Source organism: Leopardus geoffroyi, chromosome E2 (genome assembly GCF_018350155.1).
Source record: "Leopardus geoffroyi isolate Oge1 chromosome E2, O.geoffroyi_Oge1_pat1.0, whole genome shotgun sequence".
Taxonomy (NCBI): Eukaryota; Metazoa; Chordata; class Mammalia; order Carnivora; family Felidae; genus Leopardus; species Leopardus geoffroyi.
The window spans coordinates 22,095,115-22,120,102 of NC_059335.1; the positions used below are offsets into that span (position 1 = coordinate 22,095,115).

At 49.1% G+C, this 24,988-nt stretch overlaps 1 protein-coding gene across 10 annotated transcripts in view; it reads right to left on the reverse strand.

The window, feature by feature from the left end:
* Window positions 1-983: 983 nt before the first annotated feature.
* The window catches only part of ZNF536 (zinc finger protein 536), a 438,831-nt gene continuing 414,826 nt past the window's right edge, over window positions 984-24,988 (reverse strand). For all 10 annotated transcript variants that reach the window (XM_045442586.1, XM_045442585.1, XM_045442583.1 and 7 more), the window contains one exon: window positions 984-3,913. In XM_045442586.1, the coding sequence (XP_045298542.1) occupies window positions 3,669-3,913 (245 nt within the window). In that variant the 3' untranslated portion in view covers window positions 984-3,668. The remainder of the gene's footprint in view (window positions 3,914-24,988) is intronic.

Sequence of the window (24,988 nt, forward strand, 5' to 3'; positions counted from 1 at the left end):
GAGGCATTTCGGTTTGGGATCCACCATGTACGTGGAGCTGTAACCTTCCCGCCCTGATGGGGTCACTTCCTGACCCTTCCCTGTAACCTCGTGACTCACCTGTGCTGTTCGCTGGTCATAACAGTGGACAGTCAGGTCTGTCAAAAATTCCATTCCAGTCGCCCCGGCTCCCGTGCAGCGAGGCCAATAGTCTGGCATCCTGAAAGAAACACGGTGATTTACAAATTCCTACGCAACGCAACGTGGGTGGATGCTTTTGCTTGCAACATTTCCTTGGGACCTCAGTACTCCAGAGCCGCAGCCCGCATTATGCAAGCTTGGCTTTCACACCAAATCAACAGCAATGAAAAACAAATCAAAAAGCGACTCTGCTCATCAAGTGTGGGGAACACACTTCAGACCCTCTCAAATCACTGTCAGAGGGCTGGCGGCGTTACCAGTAGCCCTTACACCATAGATTTGACTGTTCTCTATTCTTTTCCTTTTCTTCCAGAGGAAGAATTCAGATTATCCTCTGGAAAAGCCTTCCTTGCCTTTAATGATTTTTTAAACAACTTTCTGCCAATAAAGGGGAATAATAGATCCCAATGCTTTCAGCGTCTTACATAATTACGGCGATAGGAAAAGCACTTGTATTTCCATTGGTTTTACCTTACTGAAACCAGGATCCACGAACCTTTGAAGAAGTGTATTTCCCACATGCACATGGGTGTGCGCACACACTCACACACACACGCACTCACGTTGTGTATATGGCACAGAGATACTCACGGGGCTCGAACAGCCCGAGGCTGTGGGGACCATCCCCCCAGGATACTGCGGAGGTTTTTATGAATAAGCGGGGTTTGACCAAGCCTTAGCAAAGTCTGACAAAGCTGCAAGAACACGTTTTACTCTTCCTAATAAACATCAGTGAATAGGAAAAGATTTTTTTTTTCCAGAGGTAGAGGTTTTATTGCGTAAAACACTGGATAAAACCGGACTGCTTCAAAGACATTTTATTCTAACAGCGGAAAGAAAACAGTCATTGCTGAAAAAACAACTTTTAATACTTTCTATACCAGAATAAAGTTCTGTCAACTGATGTATTATAATAATAAATAATGACCAAGAATAAACTTTAAATACAAAGTTTTCTACTTGTTACAAGCATAGCAACAAAATCCTCTACGCTATTGATCTCAGATTTCCTCCAAGATAGATTTTTTTTTTTCTTTGTGTAGGAATGTAGACAGTATTATGACCAGCATCACAGACTACAGAAGTTACAGGGAAGAAACTTGACATGTTTAGATAGGAGGACCTGGTGACATTCAGAAACTGACACTGCATCACTGTGGCTGTCACTTGTTTGTATTACAAGTTACAAATGTTCTGGAAAGAAGGCCTGTGTCAGAGGGGGAAATAAGGACACGGTAGCACTGGACAAAATGGAATCAACACACACGCCACAAAGAGGAGGGGTGTTCCCAGTGTCACAAACAGAATTATTGCCTGTCGCATCTGACGATGCTCAGAAGACACAAAAGAATACCAAAAGAGCGCCCAAAGTGCTAGAAATGGAATGTGGCTCTCATGTTTCTTTCACTTTTTTTTTCCTCTTTTTTTTTCTTTTTACCTTTTTTTTCTTCTTTTTTTTTTCTTTTTTTTTTCTTTTTTTTAATATTTTTCTTTGCTAAGATACCAAAGGCGGGGCAAACACACAGAAAGCAAGCGACTGGCACAGTCACCAAACACAGTAGTGCAGTTAAAATCCTAAAGCTCACTACAGTCAGAAAGTTTTCAATAACATTTCAGTCCTTCCTCTAGGATCATAGAAACAGTTGCATTAAGTTTATCAACTCGATTTAAGTAAGGCAGTGAGAACTATTCTAGAAAAACAAGAAAGCAGCTTGCTCTATGCCAGATGGGTCCACGTGGAACAGCGACCTCATTTTCACCGAAACCTTGGGTAGATGACACCCTCTCTACAGCATATGCAAACCGGATTCCTTATTAGCCTGAGATTCCTTCTGGTCTCAGGATAGCGCTAAGCATTTTATTTACATTGAGAGCAGTTTAGAAATTTTGTAAACTGCTGTAGGCAGAGCTGAAGTTTTTAAGGCCCTGGGGTTTTATTCTGTGCTCCCAGCCTGCAAGGAAATATCGACTTTTTTTTTTTGTTTAAGTCTGAATGATTTCGTTTTAGAAGAAGTTAATACTTCAATACTTCTCTATCGTCACAAGCAACAGCACCAATTTCGTGTCACTCAAAGGAAGTATGTTAAGAGGCTGAACTCGTACGCCATTCTAGCAGATTCAAGAATAAACCCTTAACTAGTCTTCTTAAATCTTTTTTTTTTTTTTTTTGAATGAGTTAAGTGGTTCATTATTGGCCCTCAAAATCTCCCTCTGGGTGGTGCAGAACTTGATAAATTTGGAGTATCCAATCAGTAAAAAATCTAAAATCTACAAAAATATAGAACACATTTGTTTTACAAAAACAGACATTTTTAACTCAAACAGTTTTCTTCATTAGCGATAGAGAGCAGGATGTTTAGATTCGTCTTTTAATACAAGCTATTTCATAAGAGCTTGTCAGAGAAGAAAATCTCGCTTCATGTCTGTGATACTTACAAAAACGAACACATGACAAAAATCTGATCGTAAGGACCGGAGCAGCCTTCATTCAAGTAAAATGTTTAAAATCATAATAAAAAACCATCTTTCTATTATTACATAAATTCCCACTTCTCACCAGCACCTTCTCTGGATAGGGTTGGCTAGTATTCCTAAACCACATTTTACATAATGTACCCCTAACTGTTTTTTTTATTAGCAACTTCTTTTTCATCCAAAAAAAAAAAAAAAAAAAAAAAAGCCAGACAACCAAGAAGAAAAAGCATTTCCCTCTCAATACTGCGATTTGATCTAAAAAAAGGAATTACTCCTCAAACCTGCAATGGGCATTTGTCTGCAGATGATTTCTGACCATTGATTCATTTGGCTGTGTTTGTTTTTGTTTGTTTGTTTTTGTTTTTTTTAATGCACGTTTAAGGTGGCAATTCTCTGCAGTGCTGGTCAGCCCTGGCGCTGGCTGCGGGCGGTCTAGGGTTTCTTCGCGCGAGCAGTTGGGACACCACGTGAATTGATTTTCTCTGCAGTGACCGCTCCAGTCTGACTGGCACCGCGGCTGCCTCTCGGCACATCTCATTAGGGTGGGCGGCAACTGGCAGCAGCTGGTGTCAGATTATAGAGGTGTTTTCAACAATGAAAACACAGCCCCTCCGTCTTCAAGGCAACGCTAAATCATTTAGATGGTATCATTTTTCAGTTAAGAGCATGATTTGGGGACAAAGACGACTTGAGAGTTGGAAGGGCCCCCAGCTTTCTCAAGCTTGGAGGACACCGAGCGTTTCTGAAATCACTTCTCTTCCACCTGCATTGTTTGGAAGGACTTGTTGCCGGGTAACAGTTTAGCAGCCATTTTCAAGGGCTGGGGTTTTTTTTTTTTTTTTCTTTAATATATATATATATAGATATCTTTTTAAATTTTTTAAATGTTCTATACACTAGTGGGGGAGTTGTACATGATTTTTTCCCCTTGGAATGCAGTTAGCAAACTCTTTTACCAGATGCATAATCTTAAAACTGTGTAAAATAATATTGCAATATACAGGTCAGTTTGCTCAGTTACGCTGCTCCTGGGCTTTGCAGCCTTCCTCTGTTAGCTCTGCTGAGCTCCCCGCCTTGACAGCTGTGGGGTCTTCGAAATTCCCAGAAGCCTCCGAGTCGACTCTGGAGCGCTTGAACCTGCGGTCGGGGTACTGACTGTTGTCAAAAGGCATACGATGGACGCAGAGGACGTGGGTCTTCAGGTTTCCCTTCTGAGAGGCACTGTAGGGACAGTATCGGCACTGGAAAGGCCTGTGACCTGCGGGCACAAAGAGGAACCGGTCAGCTCTTCTGTTTGCTCCCTCCTCGACCCCCACGGCTCAGAGGACAGCATCGTTATTACCAGTGCTATCAGTCTTATGATTGCAGTCACTTTGCAAACTCAGACTGGCAAAGGACAGAAAAGTAGCCAATATACCTATCTGGACAAATAATAAGTTACTCACTAATAAATACCTATCTGGACAAATAATAAGTTACTCACTAATAATAACTTAGACAGGGATTTACAAGACCTTTCCATCCTAGGGAGAGCTTTAATTCAGACTTTCCCGGTGACAGGAGAGAATGTTCCCAACACCTAGATCTTTTTTTTTTTTCCTCTACCCTGTTAGATAGCCAATATTTTAGGCTTTGCAAGCCAAGACACAAAATCAAAGGTATTACGTAGGCACCTCTGTGACAAGGGAGGAAATAAATTTCCAACGCCTTATTGATGAAATTCAAAACTTTTTTTTTTAGACCCTGAAATTTGAATTTCGTATAATTTTCGTGGGAGATGAAATAGTCGTCCTTCTTCTTTTTTTTTTTTTTTTTTCCAACCATTTAAAACGTAGAAACCATTCTTAGCTCCCAGGCTGCACAAAGACAGACAGTAGAGGGATTTGATCCCTGTATTGTAGTCTGCTGACCCCAGTTCTACACACACACAAAGCCATAAATCCCTCCGCCTGGGATTCTGACTCAGGTCTCAGCACTAAGCCAGTTCACTTTCTTATCCTCCCATCGACTCTTTACAGATAAGCAACAGAGCATGAGGAGGGAGTGTGTGTTTGCAGTGGGGTGACACAGGGCCGTGGCCCAAGCCTCGCTCTGGGGCAGGGCTGGAAGAATTTGCAGAACCACTGGGTTTCAAGAGGAAGCTGGGGAAGATATCGGCGGCAACCGAAATGTTCAAATAACCACGGCCAGGGTAGTTTTCAAGAAGCTAGATTTTGAATAGTAACCCTTGAAATCAAATTTTTCTAGAAACACCCTAAATCAGAACAAAACGTGGACTCTAGTGGAAACCCACCCAATCCGTCATGCTTGATTTCTCTGTCCTGAGGTACAGCAGACAGGCACCCATTTCTGGCATCTTGAGGAACCAGTAAAGCATCTGGTTTGGGAAGTTATAATAGAACAATCGCATTCCCCGCTGATGCTCGGAAGCTGTGGATGTCCATTCCTGGAAGTTCTTGAGTACTGTCCCACCCAGCAGCACCCAGAGAGGTCAAGGCCCGAGGCTGGGTTTCATTTGCTCCGAAAAATAAACAAGTAAATAAAAAGGCCCAACCATTTACACCAGAAAACATCCAAACAGCACACTCAGCACTTTTGCTGCAACAGTAATAGCAGAAGTCCTGTGTATCTACTTAGCAAAGCAGTCTTGTTCCCGAGAAACTGGAGGCCAACCAAATGTTTGGAGCTGGAGTTCGCTTTCACTTCTCATTGCACACGGTCCTAGAATCTTCCTTCTTTCTTTTTTTTTTTTTTTTTTTTTTTTCAACGTTTATTTATTTTTGGGACAGAGAGAGACAGAGCATGAACGGGGGAGGGGCAGAGAGAGAGGGAGACACAGAATCGGAAACAGGCTCCAGGCTCTGAGCCATCAGCCCAGAGCCCGACGCGGGGCTCGAACTCACGGACCGCGAGATCGTGACCTGGCTGAAGTCGGACGCTTAACCGACTGCGCCACCCAGGCGCCCCTAATCTTCCTTCTTTCTTACTTGGTTTGCGGAGGGAGTGCTCCCTGCCCTCCCTCCTAGCCAATTGATCTCCAGGATGAATCTCTTCTACCTGGTGAGTCTCCCTCTTTCTTTCCCATCCCCCGTCAAGGCTGTGTGTCCCAACTCTTGCCTAGACTATGAACATAGCGGCCTGTAGGAGGGCTTCACGCTGTCAGGTGTCCCCCCCACCCCGGCCCACCCCTGCCAGGAATACCAGAGTGGGCCCCTGAAGGAGGAGCTCAGCTGTGATTTCCTTGCCTCAAATCTCAATGGTCACCTGCCCTCTAAGGAATAATCAGGACCTCCAAGTCCAGTCCCAGCCACCTCTCCCACCTCCTCTGGAGCATTCTTCCTTTGTCCACACCAAATCAAACCATTAATGGTCTCTGCAAAAAGGCTTCATTCTGCAGGGTCTCCATGCCCTTGCCGTGCGACCCTGTCCCTGAAATACCGCTTCCATTCTCTCTCTCCTTTCGAGGTTCTGCCCAAGTGGGATGCTGCTTTTGTGGGCTACTGTGTATTGATCCCCCTGATTGGCCGGGAGCTTCTGGCAGGAAGCATAACCCTCTTAGGACCATTGGTGCCAAGCCCACTGCCTGGCACAGAGAAAGCAGGCATGAACTGTTTAGGGAACTCACCTATCATTGTTTCACCTTGCCTTTTTTTTTAAGGTATTCTATATTTTTGGATAGGGTTTCTGCGTCTTTTGTTTCTACTGTTGTCTCTAACGCAAGGCTGGATTTGATCAACTTTCCCACTTGGCCAAAAGCCAATTTGCAAAGCTGTGGACTTTGGAGTTAAGAATAAATGAAGCCCAAGAAAAGTACACTTACTGTTGGCCCTTCTGCATTGCCCACCACAGCAAGAAGAGGCGCAAAAATCAGCAGGAGGGGCCAGGACCTTGACTGTCAGATAAGAGAAAGATTCGCCAGCATCGCTCCTGCCTGCCTGCGACCCAGTGCCACCCTTAGGGCTTGGTTACCTCTCCCACAGAAGACAAGGGAAGGCCCTGGGTTGGTGGGGAAGGAGAGCTGAGACTCCTATTTCTTATGTGGATTTAGGAAGTTTACAAAGAATGTAAGTGGCCCTATTCTTCATCACGCTGGAGTTAGGGCACAGACACAACAGGGAACAATCCAGTCAGTGGCAGTAGGGCAGGAAAAGCCATTCTCTCCACCAGAATAGTGACTCTAAGTCAGTCCTAAGCCAGGGATCAGTGAGTTTCAAGCAGATCCCAAGACCCAGACACCCAACTCAAGAAGCCGCCATTGCTGTGGACACTAAACCATACCCAGGGCTCAGGGAGAGAAGATTCTGAGTACTCGGGGAGAGCAACTGTTGAGCAGAAGAAAAGAGGGCCCGAATCTATAGCCAGAGGCATCTGAACTAATCGAAGGGCATCCAAAGAACCTGAGCAGAACTGAGACACCAGTTGTCAGGACGCGTAAGAAATGTTTTTAAAGTTCTATCCAAATCTTCCCAGAAACGGACTGCATTTTCTCGGTAGCCACCAAAGGCAGCTCAGCTCAGTGGGAGCCTATTATGCTAATGTCCACGGCTCACCCAAAGCTGGAGCTAGCTCACCCGACGTAAGAATCACATGGTAGCGAATCACTGACGGAGAATAGCACCGTGGTCCGACAAGTCTCCAGAGTTAAGAACTCCAAATAATAAAGAAATAAAAATCAAAAGTAAAACCAGAACTCTTGGTACCACGATCCAAAGAATCTAACGCAACCATGAGGAAAGACCAAACCGTGGTATCGTTCAATACGTCTGCCTCAGGTCCCAGGATTCAACGTGGTTCTGTTCTTCCACTGTTTTTGTCCATCTGTCGAGGCTATTTATTGTATTTTCTCTCTCTGGTTTTCAACGATTGCTTATTTTGAGAGAGAGAGGGGGCACACGAGCAGGGGAGGGGCAGAGACACAGAGGGAGAATCCCAAGCAGGCCCCAACGCTGTCAGCGCAGAGCCTGATGCAGGGACTCGATCTCATGAACCATGAGATCCTGACTTGAGCCGAAATCAAGAGTCAGACGCTTAAGTGACTGAGCCACCCAGGCGCCCCAAGTTATACTTCCCATTATCATTACGAATAATACATTTCTGTATGAATTCTACACTACAACCTTTGGAAGCCACCTTCTCTGCAAATTGTACCACCAGGAGAGCCATGCAACATGCACCTTGGCAAGCCAAGTGGAGAACCTCAAATGTCACCTTTATTCACAAAAAAAAGTTTTTTGAATTGGCCCACGTGGCCTAAAAGCACCTGGTACATTTTTGCCACCAATTTATTTTAAAATATTAATCACGTTTTAACCTACGGCACTATCTGAGTCTCTAAGTCTTGGTACCGTGAGGGATGTGCTAGAATTCTGGCATATTTGGATACATCCGTGGTCAAAACATTAGTAAGTAGGGAACTAGTTTTCATTTTAACGTAGGTGAGATGGAAATCTATATGTAAATGTATATAACACTATGCATGTGTACTTTTAGAAGAAAGTCTATACAATATTAGAATCATAATAAATCCTGACCTTGCCCTATACCTTGTAGGTAGAAGCACTGTAGATTATAATGATAGTACCCATTATACCCTGAAGATCCCACAAGCCTGCATTCCATAGCTTTTCACATATATTTTTGTATGCTATCCTCATTTCTGAGCTTTAGGGCGCTTTGGTCCAGGAGTGACATCAGCCCCATTGCACAGATGAGGAAGTTAAGATACAGTGAACCCGGGCAGTTTCGATTTAAAACAAAGCACCCAGATGCCCTAATTCTCCAAAATCCTTACAAGAGCCATGATGGCAGTGTGTTTTTATAAGATATACATATACACATACAACACCTCCCCCACCCCCCCAGCTTCTAAGTGGCTTGTTGAAAGTCCCAGAAGAAGTCAGTGTGTTCGCCAAAGGATCAAGTTTCAAGTGGAAGTCTGTCCCTTGGTGCCACAAACATTGACTCCCAAACAGAAAGCTATTGTGATGCAAAGCCTTTTTGAAATTTGGTACCCTTCTGAGTCCAGCTAAACCTGGATGAATCAATTCGCGTTTCTCTACGCTTTTGTACACTTGAAGCCCCTGGTATTGGCACATGAGCAGTGATGTCTGTGGAGGTCTGTGACCTTTTGGTCAGAGACCATAAGCAAAGGCTTGGGAACAAACTCCAAATCTGAGCGATCCCCGGAATAGTTCACTGTGTGTTCAAAGATTTGTGACAGAGAAGGGATCCATCTGTAGGCGTGGGGGGGGGGGGGATGTGTGCCCAGGGAATTCAGTCTCTGGGTCTGACCTCCAGTAAGGAATGTGATCTCTCGAGGGTTCAGTTCCCACACCTTGAAAATGGGGCAGACTCTGCCACAGGATGTCACGAGGAGCAGATAAAATAAGGTGTCAAGTCTGGAAGGAATACGGGACCATATGAATCAGCTGTCTGTCACTGTCACGCTTGCTGTTTCTATCGTCGTCATCTCACCGCCCGTCTAAGCCTGGCGGGGGCCTCGGCGTTCCCCTCTTCCTCAAATGTACGGATTCAGCGAGTGTCTCAGGTACCACTGTTTTGTGCTACCTGCCTCAGGTGGTCTTCAGTGGAAGCTTGAGATATTGTCTGTCCGCGGGGCATTTGCCCTTGAATGGGAGTTTTGGGGAATCTGGAAGAAGACCTTCAGAGTCCAAAGGACCAAGTTGTTAACGTTGCATTTCCGTTGGATGAAGTTCAACAAATGTGGGTTAGGATGGGCTTTGGGTCAGACCCCATGCCGGAAACATCTCCCCATCTAACGGATCCTGTTCTATCCTGTTCTAGAAACACTTTGGGGCAATGCAGGTGGTGATACAGTAGAGGTGACTGGGGGGTTCTAAGAGTTCAACCCAGAGGAACGTGAGCCCCTGTTCGGCCTTCGACCCGGCTTCACCCTCAACTCCTTCCCCGCCCCGCCCCGCCCAGAGTTTGCTGTCTCTGCCATACAGGACTCTCAGCGTTCTCCAAATGCTTCCTACTCCTTCCTGCCACAGGACCTTTGCTCCATCCCTTCTTGTTCCCTAATCCAGAATGCTCTCTTCCCCTGCTCCATCTAATTAGTGTGTAGCTGTACCCTTTGGCACACCTTGCCTCTGCCTCGAGGAGGCCTGATCACCCCAGACTCACCATGATGGTGATGAGGGCCGTCATAGAAAAATCTTCTGCAGCACAGCTTCCAGAAATGGCAGCTGAGCGAACAGACAGTTACGTCTATCTTCCCCACTGGACAGCCAGCTCTGCAGTGCAGGGGCTGTGGGGTTTTGCTTTTGGGGTTTGCTGTTTCTCCCCACCTAGCATGATGCTTGGCCCATCACAGACACCCATCAAGTATTTTGCAAGCAAAGGAAGGGATGGATGGATGGATGGATGGGTGGATGGGAGAAAGAATGGGAGAGGCAGCCAGGAGAAGGGACAGGGAGAGAAGTGCTACTCCAGACAGGGGCAGGCCTGAGCCCAGGCACAGGGATAGGGAGACTGATAGCAGTGCAGGGGTCCGCGGGCAGGTCATGGTGGAAGTGAAGCCCAGGTCATGGTGGAGGGAGCCGGACAGGGGCCAGGCTCACAGGACCCACTGGGGACCGTGGCCCTCTTTCCATGGGTGACGGGAAGTGAGGAGGCCTTCCCGGCCCTGCAGCAGCACGGTTGATTGAGGATAGCCCCAATCCCTGTCTGCAGCCGGGGCCCTGACGTGAGGCCAGATGGGTGCCCCCCCCCCCCGCCCACCGCATTCTGTCTCTCTACCTCTCACTTCGAGACCATCAACATTTCCCATCACTGCCATGTGAAAAGTAAGTACATCATACGTTAATTTGTATTGTCACTGCGCCATAGAGCCGTGGTAAAGAGCACATTCATTTTTAATCCACTATGAATAATATATAAATATGTATACAGTGTGGAGGGTCAAGAGGAGTAAGGAGAAAGCAAGTCGTACATTGTTTATAACAAAAGTGGGGAAACGAGATATTTTTCTTACTTGCTGCGATGGAAATATCTGCTCTTTCCCTGTACCTAAGGGGGAGCGGAAAATGCCTCCCCTTGGGGACCATCCATTAATTACAGGCCCACACTTGTGGGCAGAGATGGGGCTACATCCACGGGGCTTCCACACTTTCCAAACGGATGGTTTCTCTCCGGGGGCGGGATGGCAGACGGGAGGGGTGGAGCAGTCGGCGGCCAACCACCGGTGTTCCGCCTCGGGACAACTCATCGGGGCACATTTGCAGGAACCGCGGCCATGGTCCTCGCAACCCCCAGGAGGGACATGTGCTAGAGAGGAGTCTTCCCGTTTCACAGATGAGAAAACCGAGCCCAGGGAGATTAGATAATTGTCCAAAGTCAGGAGTACGTGGCTAGCTGGTTTCCGACCAGGAATTCAACCTGAGGGTTGTCTCACAACAGATGCTCCCCTCTGCTCCCTCCTGCCGGTCACTGGAAATTGCTTGTCGGAAGATTCTCCACAAAGGGCTACCTTCGATCAGGACCCGGGATGCTCCAGGAGGGAGTCTATGAACACCCTGGAAGGACGTGCACTATAATGTGTGTGTGTGTGTGTGTGTGTGTGTGTGTGTGTGTGTGATACTGCACGCGCGTCACCTGCCACACCACTTAGGGACAATAGGCACCGCTGTGGCCTCGAGACACCCACCAAAGCCAGGCATTGTGCACATGGCTGTCACCGAGCCACAAGACTCCCAGCTTCCATCACACAACTCCTGGAACCCCACCCACTTCCACGAGCGCACATTCAGCACCTGCTGTATGCATTACACCGAGCAGACTGCTGTAGGAATGACACAGGACTTTCGGCACCACGAGGGCGGGAAGGGCATCTGTTCTGCATGCCTCACACAACGCCCACCAATACATGCTGAGTGACCGGCTGCAGTCTCAAGGCTGCCTTCAGGGGTGACAGCCCAGTGGACGCCCTCTCCAGTGGGAGGAGGTAGGGGCCAAGAGTTTACCAGGAGAGGACATCCAGCCGCTCTGAGCCAGGCTCCAGTTTCCCATCAAAAAGATGGCTCTGAGGACGGGCCCTGAAAGAGTCCTGGGAGAGGAAGAACATTCTTGAAGAAGGACACATGTGCTGTTTTGCCACAGACAGGGTCTATACATGGCGACAGAGGCACAATTCTGGACGCTGGAACAAGGGGATCTACAGTGGAGACGGACAATCTCCAGTCATGGCACATGGTCAGCACAAGGAAGAGGGTCCAGAAGAGGGTCATGTGTGTAAGTGGGAGGAAGTGGGGTCCCTGGCCCCGGGGTAGACACAGAGACATGGGCAATCCCATGGGCAGTCCTCACATGGCCCAGCCGTCTCTCAGAGACACAGGCAATCTCCTGTGTCCTCATACAGCCCAGCCATCTCTCAGACCAGGGCAAGCCTTTCAGATCAATCCCACCAGGCCCTTTTATTGTTCATTGAAATAAATGCAACAAGAAAACACGTGGGTCAATGAAGAGGAACACTGCTGCCATGACTTCTAGATCAGCCTTGGCCACAACCCACTTGCGGCCTGAGTGAGTACAGACCCCGAGAAAGCTGCCTACAGTAAGTCCATGGCTGACTCACCTGGAGACACTACCATTTTCCTTTCTGAAATATCTTCTTTGGAGCACAGGATCACGGAGCATCTCTAAGAGCCCAGAAGGGTCTCCCACAGTCACATTTTATGGCACGGTTTTCTAGAAAGGACCAGCTCACATGCCTAGAGCCATGAGGCTTGGGAAGTGCCTCCTCTGAGAGGTGCCATCCTGAGCAACACCACTCCTGCTGCAGCCCAACTGGAGCCCTTCGCAATTCCTTGAAACTGGGGACATTTGCAAAATGCAGGCTGGTAGTTAAGAAAATGGCTCCACCTATAGGGCCAGTTGCGTATGTTAGAAACACGGCCCCAGAGGTGGACCCACAGGCATGGGAGGAATCCAAGCACGGAGATGCCCAGCAAGCTCACCCGGGGTCAGGCCTCCAGGGCGGTCGGCTGGTCTCCACTTGGCTCTCACCTACTGCTCGCTCTCAGTGTCTGCAGCTGACCCTGACGCTGCAAACTGGAGGGGCTTCTGCCCAGGACCCTGGCCCGCCGTCCAGGTTCAATAGGCTCAGCAGAGGCAATGAGATGGGTGAAAATATACATGAACACACATGGAACCAACGGAAAGCTATCTTTCACAGTTGCACACATCATATATGTATATATAATTTCCCTAATTCCAAATAGGCAAGAATGGTTCTAATCAGGTACATAATTTATGTTTTCAGTTTTTGAAAAAATATTCATCCATCTAATCAAAGATGCTAAAACACTTTGGGAATATCCTTAGTATAACTAATTTCGGGTTTCAAATATCCTGTGATTTGGGTTTTAATTCAAAACACTACCAAAAAATATTTCACTATTTTAAAAGCAAATTTTGATCCATGTGGTAATAGATTAGAGACATCAGAGTGAACTTGTGTTCAGTTCAATATATGTGACACAGATATGAGTACGTGCGGGAGTTAGCATGCACACTTATGTTTCCTTGTCCCGTCAGCTGAGCGGACCTAGAACCCGTGACATCCACACTTGATTTGTAGCACCACTCTCAAGAAAAGGAACCAACGGGGCACCTATGGGGCTCAGTCGGTTAGGCGGCTCTTGATTTGGGCTCAGGTCATGATCTCACGATTCATGAGTTCGAGCCCCGTGTAGGGCTCCGCACTGACAGTGCAAAGCCTGCTTGGGATTCCCTCTCCCTCTCTCTGCCCCTCCCCATCGTGTGTTCTGTGTGTGTGTGTGTGTGTGTGTGTGTGTGGGCGCACGTGCTTGCTCGCTCTCTCAAAAATAAATAGGTAAAAACACTTTAAAAACACATAAAGAAAACAAAAGCCTTTTTGTAGAAATGGCCGATTCTAGGGCTGGAACAGGAAATACATGAGATGATCTTGGAGTGTCTTTTGCCAGAAAGAAAGGAATCGCCTAAAAATCCCACACATTGGTGGGGGTATGTCAAAGTAGCACAGAGCCAAATGAAAGAGCCCCCGATGGCCAGAGCTGGAACAATTTTAGCAACAAAGTGAATGACACAGCATCAGATTATAGCCCGAAGTATCAAGCACCCACAAGTCATACTGACATAACTAGATGACTGAATTACTAAGTACACGGAGAAGTGTTCCAACTCCTGCACCCACCCTCCCCTGAAATGCTGGGAGAGAACGGAGTAGTAGGAGGGGTGAGGTTTGCTGTGTGATGTGGGGCAAGCGACCAGCCCCTCTGTTCCTGGCTCCCGCCTTACACGGAGGGCAGCAGCCTCTCTCTTTGGTCTCCTCCATCACCTTTCAGGATGAAGTCACTTACCCAGAGACAAACACAGGGCATTGTGAGAGTATTATTACATTACACATCTAAAAATCTCCAAAAAAGGAAAGTAAGTTCATCGACCCTTTGAAGGTTATTTAATGATAAACATAAATGCTTTCATAAAATCTGGGGAATGATTTAAGATCCCGGATCAATAGTTGCCTGTGAGTGCCCGCGGCCTGCACTCCAGGCTGCCTCTCCTGCCCACCCAGGCAGGCTGGTGGCTCCCCGAGCACAGAGGCCGCCTGGGGCAAACGAATAAACACGGTTTAAGGCCAAATCTGCACTGCAGGGGCCAGAGTTCCCGAGAAAGCGACCACCTCGAGGCCATGGGCATGGAAGGGCAAGACGCTCCTGGGTGTGATCCTTCTGGGCTTGGGAGGCGGGCGTGTGCAGCGCTGGGAATATCTGGAAGGCTCCTACACCCTCTGCCAGACGCTCTTCTCTACAGACACCTCCTGGAATCCAGCCTCACTTTCTCAGCTTTCATGCTAACTGAACTTGAATCTGATGCCTCAGAGAGGCAGCAAGACGCAGTGGGTTGAGCCCCGGCAGCAGGCTCAAAAGGAGCGGTTGCAAAGCTGGATTCCGCCTCCCTCTGGTTTCGCGGCTGCGAGGAAACCCAGAGCCTCTCAGGGCCTCGGCGTCCTCAGCTGACAAGTGGAGACCCTGAGGCCTGCCTTCAGCGTTGTCACTGGAATGGCGATTCTCATTCAAGGCTACCACACCACAGGCCGCTTCAGAGCGTGAGTCGGTCAATAAATACTTGTAACGGTATCTGGGGAATGTTTATTTCACATGCATGTGCACACGTGGTGCTCAGCAATTCACAGGCCTCCCTCACATCAACTCTATGTGGGAACTTTGTTCTGCCCATTTTACAGATGAAAACTGGGAGATTTGGAAAGGCTGAGCGTGCTGCTCCAAGAGCACGAAATCCTTCAAACTGGTAAGGTTTGAATCCTGGCTTCCGACTGGAAAGCCCGCCCCCTTCCCTACTGTGCCTAAGTAACAGAGATGCTGGCCGGGGGTTGGTGTTCCAGCCCTGCCTGTCTCCTTCCTGCTCCTGGGCACAGGCCCCGTGGAGTGCTTCCCCCGATGCCACCTCCTCCAGGAGGGATTTCAGCATCACGAAGTCAGTGTCAGCTAATGCTGTGTCCATCTCCTGATCTGGGGTGCTGTGCTGTCACTGTCCGCTGAAAACCAACCAAATTCACCTTTGAAGAAGTTTTTAGGGGCGCCTGGGTGGCTCAGTTGGTCAAGCGTCAGACTTTGGCTCAGGCCATGATCTCGCGGTTCGTGGGTTCGAGCCCCGCGCCGGGCTCTGTGCCGACAGCTCAGAGCCTGGAGCCTGCTTCGGATTCTGTGTCTCCCTCTCTCTCTCTGCCCGCCCCCTCCCCCCTACCTGCTCACACTCTATCTCAAAAATAAATAAACATTGAGAAAAAATCCGTTATGAACTTTTTAAATAAAAATTTTATTTTAGTATAGATTTAGAATTACAAAAATGTTGCATAGATACTACAGCAAATTCTCCTGTCACACCCATCCCCCCCCCAAAGTTAACATCTTCCGTTAGTAGGGTCCATTTGTTACAATTCATGACCCAATATTGATACACTATTATTAAGCAGAGCCCATATTTTATTCAGATTTCCTTCATTTTTACCTAATGTCCTTTTTCGGTTCCAGGATCCCATCCAGGATGCCACATTACATTTAGTAGTTGTGTCTCCTGAGGTGCCTGTTGGCCGTGACAGGTTTTCGGGCTTTCCTTGTTTTTGATGACCTTGACAGTTTTGAGGAATGTTTTGTAGAAGGTCTCTCATTTGGGATTTCTCACGGTTCGACTTGGGTTTGGGGCAGAAGACCACAGAGGTGCAGTGACTTCCCACTGCATGGGATCAGGGCACGGCTGTCACTCTGACCTTGGTGACCCGGAGGAGGTTGTGCTTGTCAGGTGTCTGGCCTGGAAAGTTGGTCTTGTCCCCTCTCCACGCTGTGCTCTTCAGGCACACTTCCCCGGGAAGGAAGTCACCGCACAGCCCACATGAAGGAGCGGGGAGTTAGGTCATCCCGGGGGGTGGGGGGAGGGGGGATGTTTACATAGAGAGTGTGGGATGCAGCGGGCGTTTGTCTGTCCTTTTCCTTTTTTATGTTTATTTACTTATTTTGAGAGAGAGAGAGCGCTCATGGAAAGGGCAGAGAAAGAGGGAGAGAGGGAGAATCCCAAGCAGGCTCTGTGCTGTCAGAGCAGAGCCCGACGTGGGGCTCGAACCACAAACTGAGATCAGGGCCTGAGCTGAAATCAAGGGCGGAGGCTTAACCCACAGAGCCCGCCAGGCGCCCTTTAAGTGAAATTATTAAGGCGATACTCAAGAGATGGCAACAACGGAGGGCCCCTGAGATTTGCCAACGCAACACCTCTTCTTCAGACTCTCACTACCCGCATCTTCCCTCCTTAAGGACACTGGGCTCGATGCAGTCATCTGAAGTCCCCATGGCAACAACATGGGCAGTAGAGGAAGCTGTGACAGCCAGCCCTGCTCCATGTGACCCACCTCCGGCACCCACAGCCCACCCCAGGACAACAGCGAGGACTCTCGGGGCACAAGAAGGACACCAGAAGGACAGAAGGGCCGCAGGCGTGCCACACGCAGCAAGCCAGTGTGCATGTGTGCCCGCCTCTGCTCTCCAACCTTCAATGACTCCCTATGTCTCCCCACGGCATCCTGTTCCTCAGCCTGGCTTTCCGGCTCGCAGCCCCTTCTTACCTCACACCCACTGCCAGGCCCACCAGGGATTTGCCCACCGCAGCCTGCAGATGCCTTCCAGTCAGGCCCGCCAAAGCCCCCACACTTCCCAGAAGCCTTTCGAAGGACCCAGCCGCAGGGCACCACTGGCACTTGTCAAAGAGCCACACGCTTAGGCCCTGGATTGCGTTGTCAGGCGCTGCCCGATAAGGCTTCCCAGGACGCAGGCTTGGAGGGTCCCTCTCTTCCCTGGGGCGACAGGCAAGTCCAGCAGCTCCTCACAGAATAGGCGCTGCGCGAGGGGTCCTGGGGCTTGTGTCCCTTGAGCACCAGGTAGGCTGGGCTTGGGTGCTGCCTTGGGTGCGTGGCCCCTGTGTCCAGCCCCATTTTCTCACCTTCGTGGAGGCCTGAGGACACCCTGGCATGGGCAGCCCTGAGCTTGAACAGGCTTGCTTCTCTCTGGTCTCGTGAGGAGTGCACACATCCCGAACTCGCTTCCCTCCACGCTGCTTGGTGTCCTTCCTCCGGTGCCAGACATCCCTCCTGACAGGTGACCGCAAAGACCCCTCCCCTGGGGAATTCACCAGGAAAATCTAAGAGCTCTGTGCCCTGGAGACCCCTGGAGACTCCAGTCCGGGCTGCCACACTCCCCCTCCCACTCTGCCCCTTCGAGGAGGGCGCAGGAGGGCTCATCCACCTTCCGGTGCACTTTCGGTCATTGGGTGGTTGTGCATTTTCCTGTGTTGCCTGCGGGGGAGCTCGGTGTCCCCATTACAGCTCCACGAACCACACCCTCTCCTCCCCACGCCTTCAGCCAGCTATAGCCACTTCCTGTGTGATGTCAAGCTGTCACCACCCAACCAGACCGAGGCCCCCCAGAGCCCAGGGGGTCAAGTGGGCAGCCCACAGATTCCATCCCTACCCTGCACATACACACTTTCACTCCCCTCAGAGGTCACAAGCTGGAGGCACACACATATTTATTTCTTGTCCTCAACACTATGCGAACAAAAAAAGGCGGCGGGGGGGGGTATGGTCAATGTTCCAAAACAAAGAGATTTCAGGTAAAAACATGGGTTTCTTGTTTACCTTGAAAAGTCAGAAGTTCTGGCAAGATCTTCCCAGAGGCAGCCAGTCAGAGCCGGATCCCGGGGGGCCCCCTAGCTGGGCACAGTTTGCCCTTGGGCCCACTTCTCTGCTGGCATGATCTACCTCCTGGCACCGTGGGCCTCAGAGTCCTCAGTCTCTGCTTTGTCCCATCCTGTCCACGCCCAACTGCCCGGGCCTCACCTTCTCTAGGGTCAGGGGTGGGGGTGGGGGGACACTGGGTGAGGTCTTTGTGTGGCTTTCATCCTGCAGAAGAGCCGCATTCCTGGACACACCCAGTGAAATAAACAAGTGGGTGGTCTCTGCTTCAACCGTTTCCTGTTTTCCATTGTGTGGCTTAAAGCGAACACATCAGCGCTTAATTGTAGTTTCTGTTTTATTGTACAATTTAAATACGGGAGGGGGGCCAATCCTGGCCTGTGCCGAGGACGGGCTGTGCACTGTGCCACACCGGTGAAAGCGTGGGGGGGGGGGGGGGGGGAGGGGCACACCTACAGAAGCACCCAACACAAACACCGCACCAGCGCAAGCCACGTCCAAGCCACCAAAAGCTGGCATCCAAGGTTATCTGTGGATAATTCACTACCCACATACGTCTTCATGAAAACATTAGTACATTTCTTGGTGGGGCGGGGGGGGGGGGGGGGGGGGGGGACGTCGTATGGTTTGGGGAGGGGCCTCACATGGGTTGCAGAAAATCTGACCAAAAAGGGTGCTGCGGGAACACTCATATTGCATAAAATTTCGGTGCTGTTGTGTTGCATTAATGTGAGTTGATGTGTGAGAGAGAATCACACATCTCTCTTTCCATAAAGGAATCAGACACCCTCGATCCGTACCCACAGTATATATCCATATACACGGGCACAGTAGATGTATTTTCAAGAGCCACTTCTTATGCCCAATTCTACAAATCGGTACCACGGACAATAGAAAATTACAAAGTAAAAAGGAGAAGCGTAAACTTTTCAATGTTCGGCTCTCTCTGAGTGCCACTAATGTTGTCACATGCCAAAAATAAAATAAAATAAAATAAATAAAGCCTAGAAGAGAGGTGGCTTTTCTTATGAAGTCACAAAGGAAATGCTACTCCTTTCTTCTCTTTTCTCCCCCTATAAAAGGCTCTCTCTAAAATCAAAGGTGTCAGACTTTGCTTTCTCTTGCTGGCATGATCCAGAATATGGGTGAGGAATGACAGATGTCGGCACCCAGCTGCGACGAAGCGTGCTAAAGTTTCTGTCTAATCCACTTACTTCTCTGGAGTCACGTAAACCAAAACAAATGGGCAGGGCTTTACATTAGGAAAAAAAAAAAAAAGAAAGAAAGAAAGAAAGATAAAGAGAAGGCCCACAGCATCAGGACTTCCTTGCATAATGCAGTGTCCACGCCATCTTGATATCGTTTCATCGTTGTCCCCTCGGCAGGGAAAAGGCGCCCTGTGTTGAGAACTGGTCCCTCAACGTGTGGCCCCCCCAAGCGCCAACTCCTCGCGGACCTCTTCGTCCCCGGCAAGACGTGGCTTCCAAAGGGAGAGGGCAGTTTGGGCGGGGTGGGGGCCAAGGGCGCGGGAGCACAGAGAGGCCTTGGGGGCACCCGGGGCACGCCCACGCCACACACACACTTACACACCAGCGCGCTCCCAGCTTTCTGAGCCGCTAAACCCAGAAGATCATTGTTATCACCAGCTCCATCGTTTTCAGCTACGTGAATAAATCCAGAGGAATTATAAACGGAGCCCGTGTGTAATTAAAGTGAGCGTTGTTAGACTCTTCATTTAATAAAACACTTGAAAAGAAAAGCCCTTGTAGGCCTCCCCATGCCACGGGGAGGCAGGAGGGTAAGCGAGCGCGGCCTGCGCGGAGGCAAGGGCCCCTGCCTCCCGCTGGCGCTGGGGCGACCACCTTGTGAACCTGCCCCCCTCCGATCTTGTAAGGCGCCAGCGAGGATCAGGAGTCCTGGGGCTCTGTCACCGCCAGCAGCTCCGACAGCTGCGAAGCACTTTCAGACGAGTCACAAGGAAAGATGTGACGGATTTCGCCCATGGCAGAATGGCGTTCCGTTTCTGGCCCTTCAGGCAAAAACAGTAAAGGCAAAGAGGAAAATTTGAGATTTCCCCCCTTAAACTTCCCACAACAACCTCAGCAAAACCACATGACTTGCCTTCTACAATCTCCCTGGTGTGTTCACTGCTACTTTGGCAGGAAATCAGAATTACTGTTATATAAATTCCATCTGATGCCAGAGCGACCATCTGTGAGTAAAACTGCTTCACCTACGTCTGCCTGCAAAGCCACTCTCCCAGAGACAAGGGAGAAGGGGAAAAAAATTTGATTAATTTGCAGAATGCTTGTGATTTGCTCATATATTATTATAACTGCTCATCAGCACATGACAAATTCCCAGCCCTCGGTGCAGGCACCCGTTTGGTTTCAGCAGCTTCTTGCGTCGGCACCTGACAGACTGCAGGGCCTCTAATGACTTTCAGATGCTTACAAACAGTAATTCTATCTTCAGAATAAAAAAGAAAAATCCGTAGGAAGAAAAGAGGAGTGAGTTCGTCTATTTCATTTCCTTCCTGTATATCAACATGATTTAACTCTTAAGGGCGGCCGCAGCTCCAAGATGGGGCCTCCCGGGCCCTGCCACGGCCGCCTGCGGAGACAAAGACCCCCGTCCCCCGAGTCAAGGTGGGGGCTCTGCCCGGGGCTCAGCGCAGTGCCGGGGGGGATGCCAGGAGGCGCCCGGGTGCCGGCAGCCACCGCCCAGCTCTCCCTCTCCCTCTGCACTCCGGGATCCCTTACGTTGGTCCACTTTGAAAGCCCTAATAACCTCTCACATTCTCTGCAAACACATCTGCCTCATAACTGCAGTTGAATTTCTGGCTTCCCCCTCCCCTTTGCTTTTAAAACTCTGATTATGCCTTCTGAAGCCCTGCCTCTGTGCTTGATTGCCTGTTTCAGATTAGAGATTTTAGAAGGAGACAAAGACTTCAGAATGCACATCAGTCCCACATATGAGGACCCACAGAAGGAAAAGCGATAAAACGCGATACACCATCTGTCCACAAACAATAACCTGCGTGTTTGGAGGCTCACAAATTATGTAGCGCACAACCTTCCCAAATTACGGAGCCTTGAAACAGGGCAGAGTCTGGGAGTGAGACCCTCTTTGATGTCTTTTGGTATTTCCCAGCCCCCCCCCTCCCCCCACCCCCAACTCTGGGCCACAGACATTTTGGGAAAACTGGCCCAGATGCAAAGTCTGTCTGAGGAGGGGGGTGGGCCGGGAGGGAGGGGGATGTGGACCGCACTCTTCCTTCATACAGAGATCCTGAGCATCTCTGAGCGTCTCTGCCTGTGCAGCAGGCTGGTCAGCTGGTCGGTTTGCTTTGGGAAGATATTCTCGATTTTGTTCAGGAGGCATTTATACTACACACAAATGGATCTCCCTCCCCACCTCCAGTCTTCTCCCCTAAAAACCTCTTCCTCTACCTTTCTTGCTGACCCCAGGCCATAAACTACTCATGATAATTAGCCAGTGTCTTTTCATTCATGCTACAAAATTCCTTGTAAAATCATTTACTAAAATGGAAGGGAAAAAAGACCAACCATTATATGCGTGCGTGTGTGTGCGTGTGTGTGTGTGTGTGTGTATATATATATATATATATATATATATATATATATATAGTTTTTTGTTTGAAGTGAGTGCATTTTTTATCAGACATTCCTCACCCTTTGTTTTAAGCCTGGGACCTCTGGTTATGTGCAAGGTCTTTACCTCAGCGTCTCACTGAGAACTCATGGGGCTGTAGGAGGTGCTCCCACTTCGGGGCTGGGGACGCCAAGGTTCATGACACTGGGTCGTGTACCCGGGGGAAGCAGGGAGTGGGGCAGCTGGTGTTTGAGACCAGGTGGTCTGGCTCCAGACCCCTACTCTCTGAACCGCCCAAGAACCCCAAGATCCTGCTTTAAGGATGAAGCCAACGGATTATTTTACATGATTATTAATAAACAAGCAAACAAACATTTACTTTGCAAATTGAAGCATTTCTTTCCTGAGTCTCAAAATAGACACGTCGTTATACAGAGAGGGAGGCTGGAGCTGAATGGGAACTAAATCAGGCTTCATTACCGAATTCGTCGCAAAGCTTAATTATCCAGGTTCTAGTCCCTTTTCGGGTAGTTCCTCCCCAGAGCCCCCTGCCAGCTCCAGCAAGCCCAATTTCCCTGGGGCAGGACTCGGCCCTGCCTTGGGCCCTGCACGGGGAATCTTTCTCCCTTTCTCCCCACCCGTGTTTGCCTCCAAGACAGTGGCCCTGTCTCACCGGTATTTGTGCCCGGCCCGTCTCCGAGGTCAGTGGGCACGCACTGCTGGGTTCCTGGAGAGGTCTGGGTCCATCCCAGTGCTCTGAATTGCTGCGTGTTTTCCAGACTCCCCTAACCTGATGTCAATTAAGACTGTGTTTACACACACAGCTTGGCTGAAATTAGGGGTGGGGGGGTGGGGAAGCAAGGAGGGGAGTCTCACTTGCATTCAAACAACCAGATGTTTATTTTATTTTTTAAAATACATGATGCCAAACGACAAGCCACGTTGAAATTTTCACTTCCTGGTATCCAGCAACAAAACCAGCTTCTGCTCCTCGCAGCCCCAAGGAGCGAGCACGGGTGCCTGTTTTTCCTGTCCCTCTCACCAGTATCACCGACCCGTTCTTCTCCCACACGTGTGCCTCACCGCATAATTGGCTGAGAGCTCTGGCACACGTTATTCGACGTGACGCACGGGGACGCGCTCCCAGGGAGTCACAGGAGGCCAGAGGAGCCGGGTTCCCGCTGGCCACTGCGAACACCCACACCGCTCCTGGGGCCCCGGCTGTCTTCCTTCTGGAGGGACTCTCCTCATTTGTACTTGCTATCCGACAGTGGCATCGTCCCTATAACCCCAAACCGATCCGAAGCGTACCCAGTTGACGGAGCTTCCAGACTCCCTCCCCTCCCAAAACGGCCTAGAAAACTGGGAAGGAAAAGAAGAAATGAGGGATCCCCCGAAGGAAACGGTTTCTGTTCGAGCGGGGGGACTGTATCTCTCACATCGCCAGCCCCTCACACACATTTTTGGCATTTCGGCCCTCGCGGCCTGTCAGGTATTGGACACGGGTCACCATCTCACCGGGTCTGAGAACCAACAGGATACTACTGAGCGTTCAGTGACAGCCCCGAATTACTCCAAACACACAGACACAGGTTCAAGGAACAAGGGCTCAGGGTGTAGAGGCAGGCAGTCCTTCCTAACTTCCGGCACTGAACAGCCTCACGGCCTCGAGCTGGCTCTGGCATATCCTGGGAGCCTCACTCAGTTTGTTCATCTGTCAGAGGGGCTAACGCTAGTGCCCTTCTCAGATAGACGGTCAAGGTCCGACGACACACAGCAAGAGTTTAGCACAGATCTTAGGACAGAGCGTGTCGATGTTGCCTATTGCTATGACCATAAACGTCAGCTGCCGTCACTGGGCAGAGGCCAGGTCCCTGAAGGTCCTACCTGCCTTCTCTCTAGCCCCAGGGATGACACATCTCCAGCGGAGGGACCAGGAGGTGGCGGGGGGGGGGGGGGGGGGGGGGGGAGGGCAGCAGGCTGTGTGCGGCGACTCACGCACTGATCTTAGACCCGGCGCAGGGCTTGGCCTCGACAGAAGCCAGAACTGCCACCGCCTTACGAACACCGTCACCCCCTCTCAGGCGCATCCTTTACTTAAATGAAATATTGAAGTCCATCAGGATGAAGTGGGGGTTTCAGAAGCTGTAGTAAGGAAATTAAAGCGACCAAGTGAGAGCGTTTTATGCACGCGGGATAACTGCCTTTTGATATAGCTTTTTACTACACATTTGGTATTATGGATCCATAACAGATAAATGTGTATCGTGGAATATATAAAAGTGCCAACAATTGTCAATATGCATTCACATGCTGTAGTAAGAATATTCTATAAAATACTCTCAAAATATGATGGATGTGCATAACTCAGTGAGTGATACCACTGATGAAAATTTGGAGGCAGCGCATCTTAAGCCCTAAGGAGGTTTATTAGACACAACAGCCCAAACTCAGCTGACATTTTAAAAAGTCCCTTGGTACTCAGAACAAAGAGTCCTCGAGCATACACTTTCGCCAAAGCCAGCACTCAGAACACACATAAAAACTAAATAAATAGAACCCCAAATCTGGGCGTGGGTGACAGGGGGGACGAGTTACTGACCCAGAGCAAATGGGGACATTGGTTCTCCAGATATGTGCAAGGCACCTGTGCAGACCCGAACAGGGAGCTAGGAGGTGGGCCAAAGTGGCCTGGCCGCAGCCCCCCAATCTGTAATCTACGTGTTTCTGGGCGCCTAATCCTCAGAATGAATTTTATGCTCAGGCATGGTTGTTTTGATGGCTTCACTTTTCCTGGCAGCCATAAACACATTGTTATGCTCTTAAAAAAATAAATAAATAAAGTAAAACATTACCAGCTTCCTATACACATAATAAAATCAATCTTCTGGCTCTAGTACATTAAATGGAATAGCATGTCCCCAGAAAATGCATAATAGTCAGTGTCTACAAGAATCATGCAAATAAAAGTAAAAATAAAAATCCAAAGGTCAGAATAAAACACTAAACGTATCGTACAGAAATAGGTCTAAATGTTTGCATGCATTTTATAAACCATGAGTCCTGAAAGCGCCCCTATCAAAATGCATTCTAGAATTCCTAATCCGTGGCCCCTTTCTGTGAGTCTATGAAGTCAATCTTCTAATCTCCCCGAGATATAGACATTATGCACGTGGACAGTAGATAGACCTTTCTAATTGAGCTGATAGGTTGAAAGTGAACATGTCCTTGAATTTGAATTTACACTGAAAGATAGACAGTGATTATTTATAAGAAGGGATTTAGCCACCCACTTCCCTTTTGTACGGCAAGGGCTCAGTTTATCAACAGACATATCTAAGTAAATAGTGCCCAGTAAGATAAATTCTGCCTTAAAGGACAAACGTCTCCCCGGGTCACATGTGGGCGGCAGAATTCTCCTTTGACACCCAGCCCCATGCCCAAGAAAGGAGC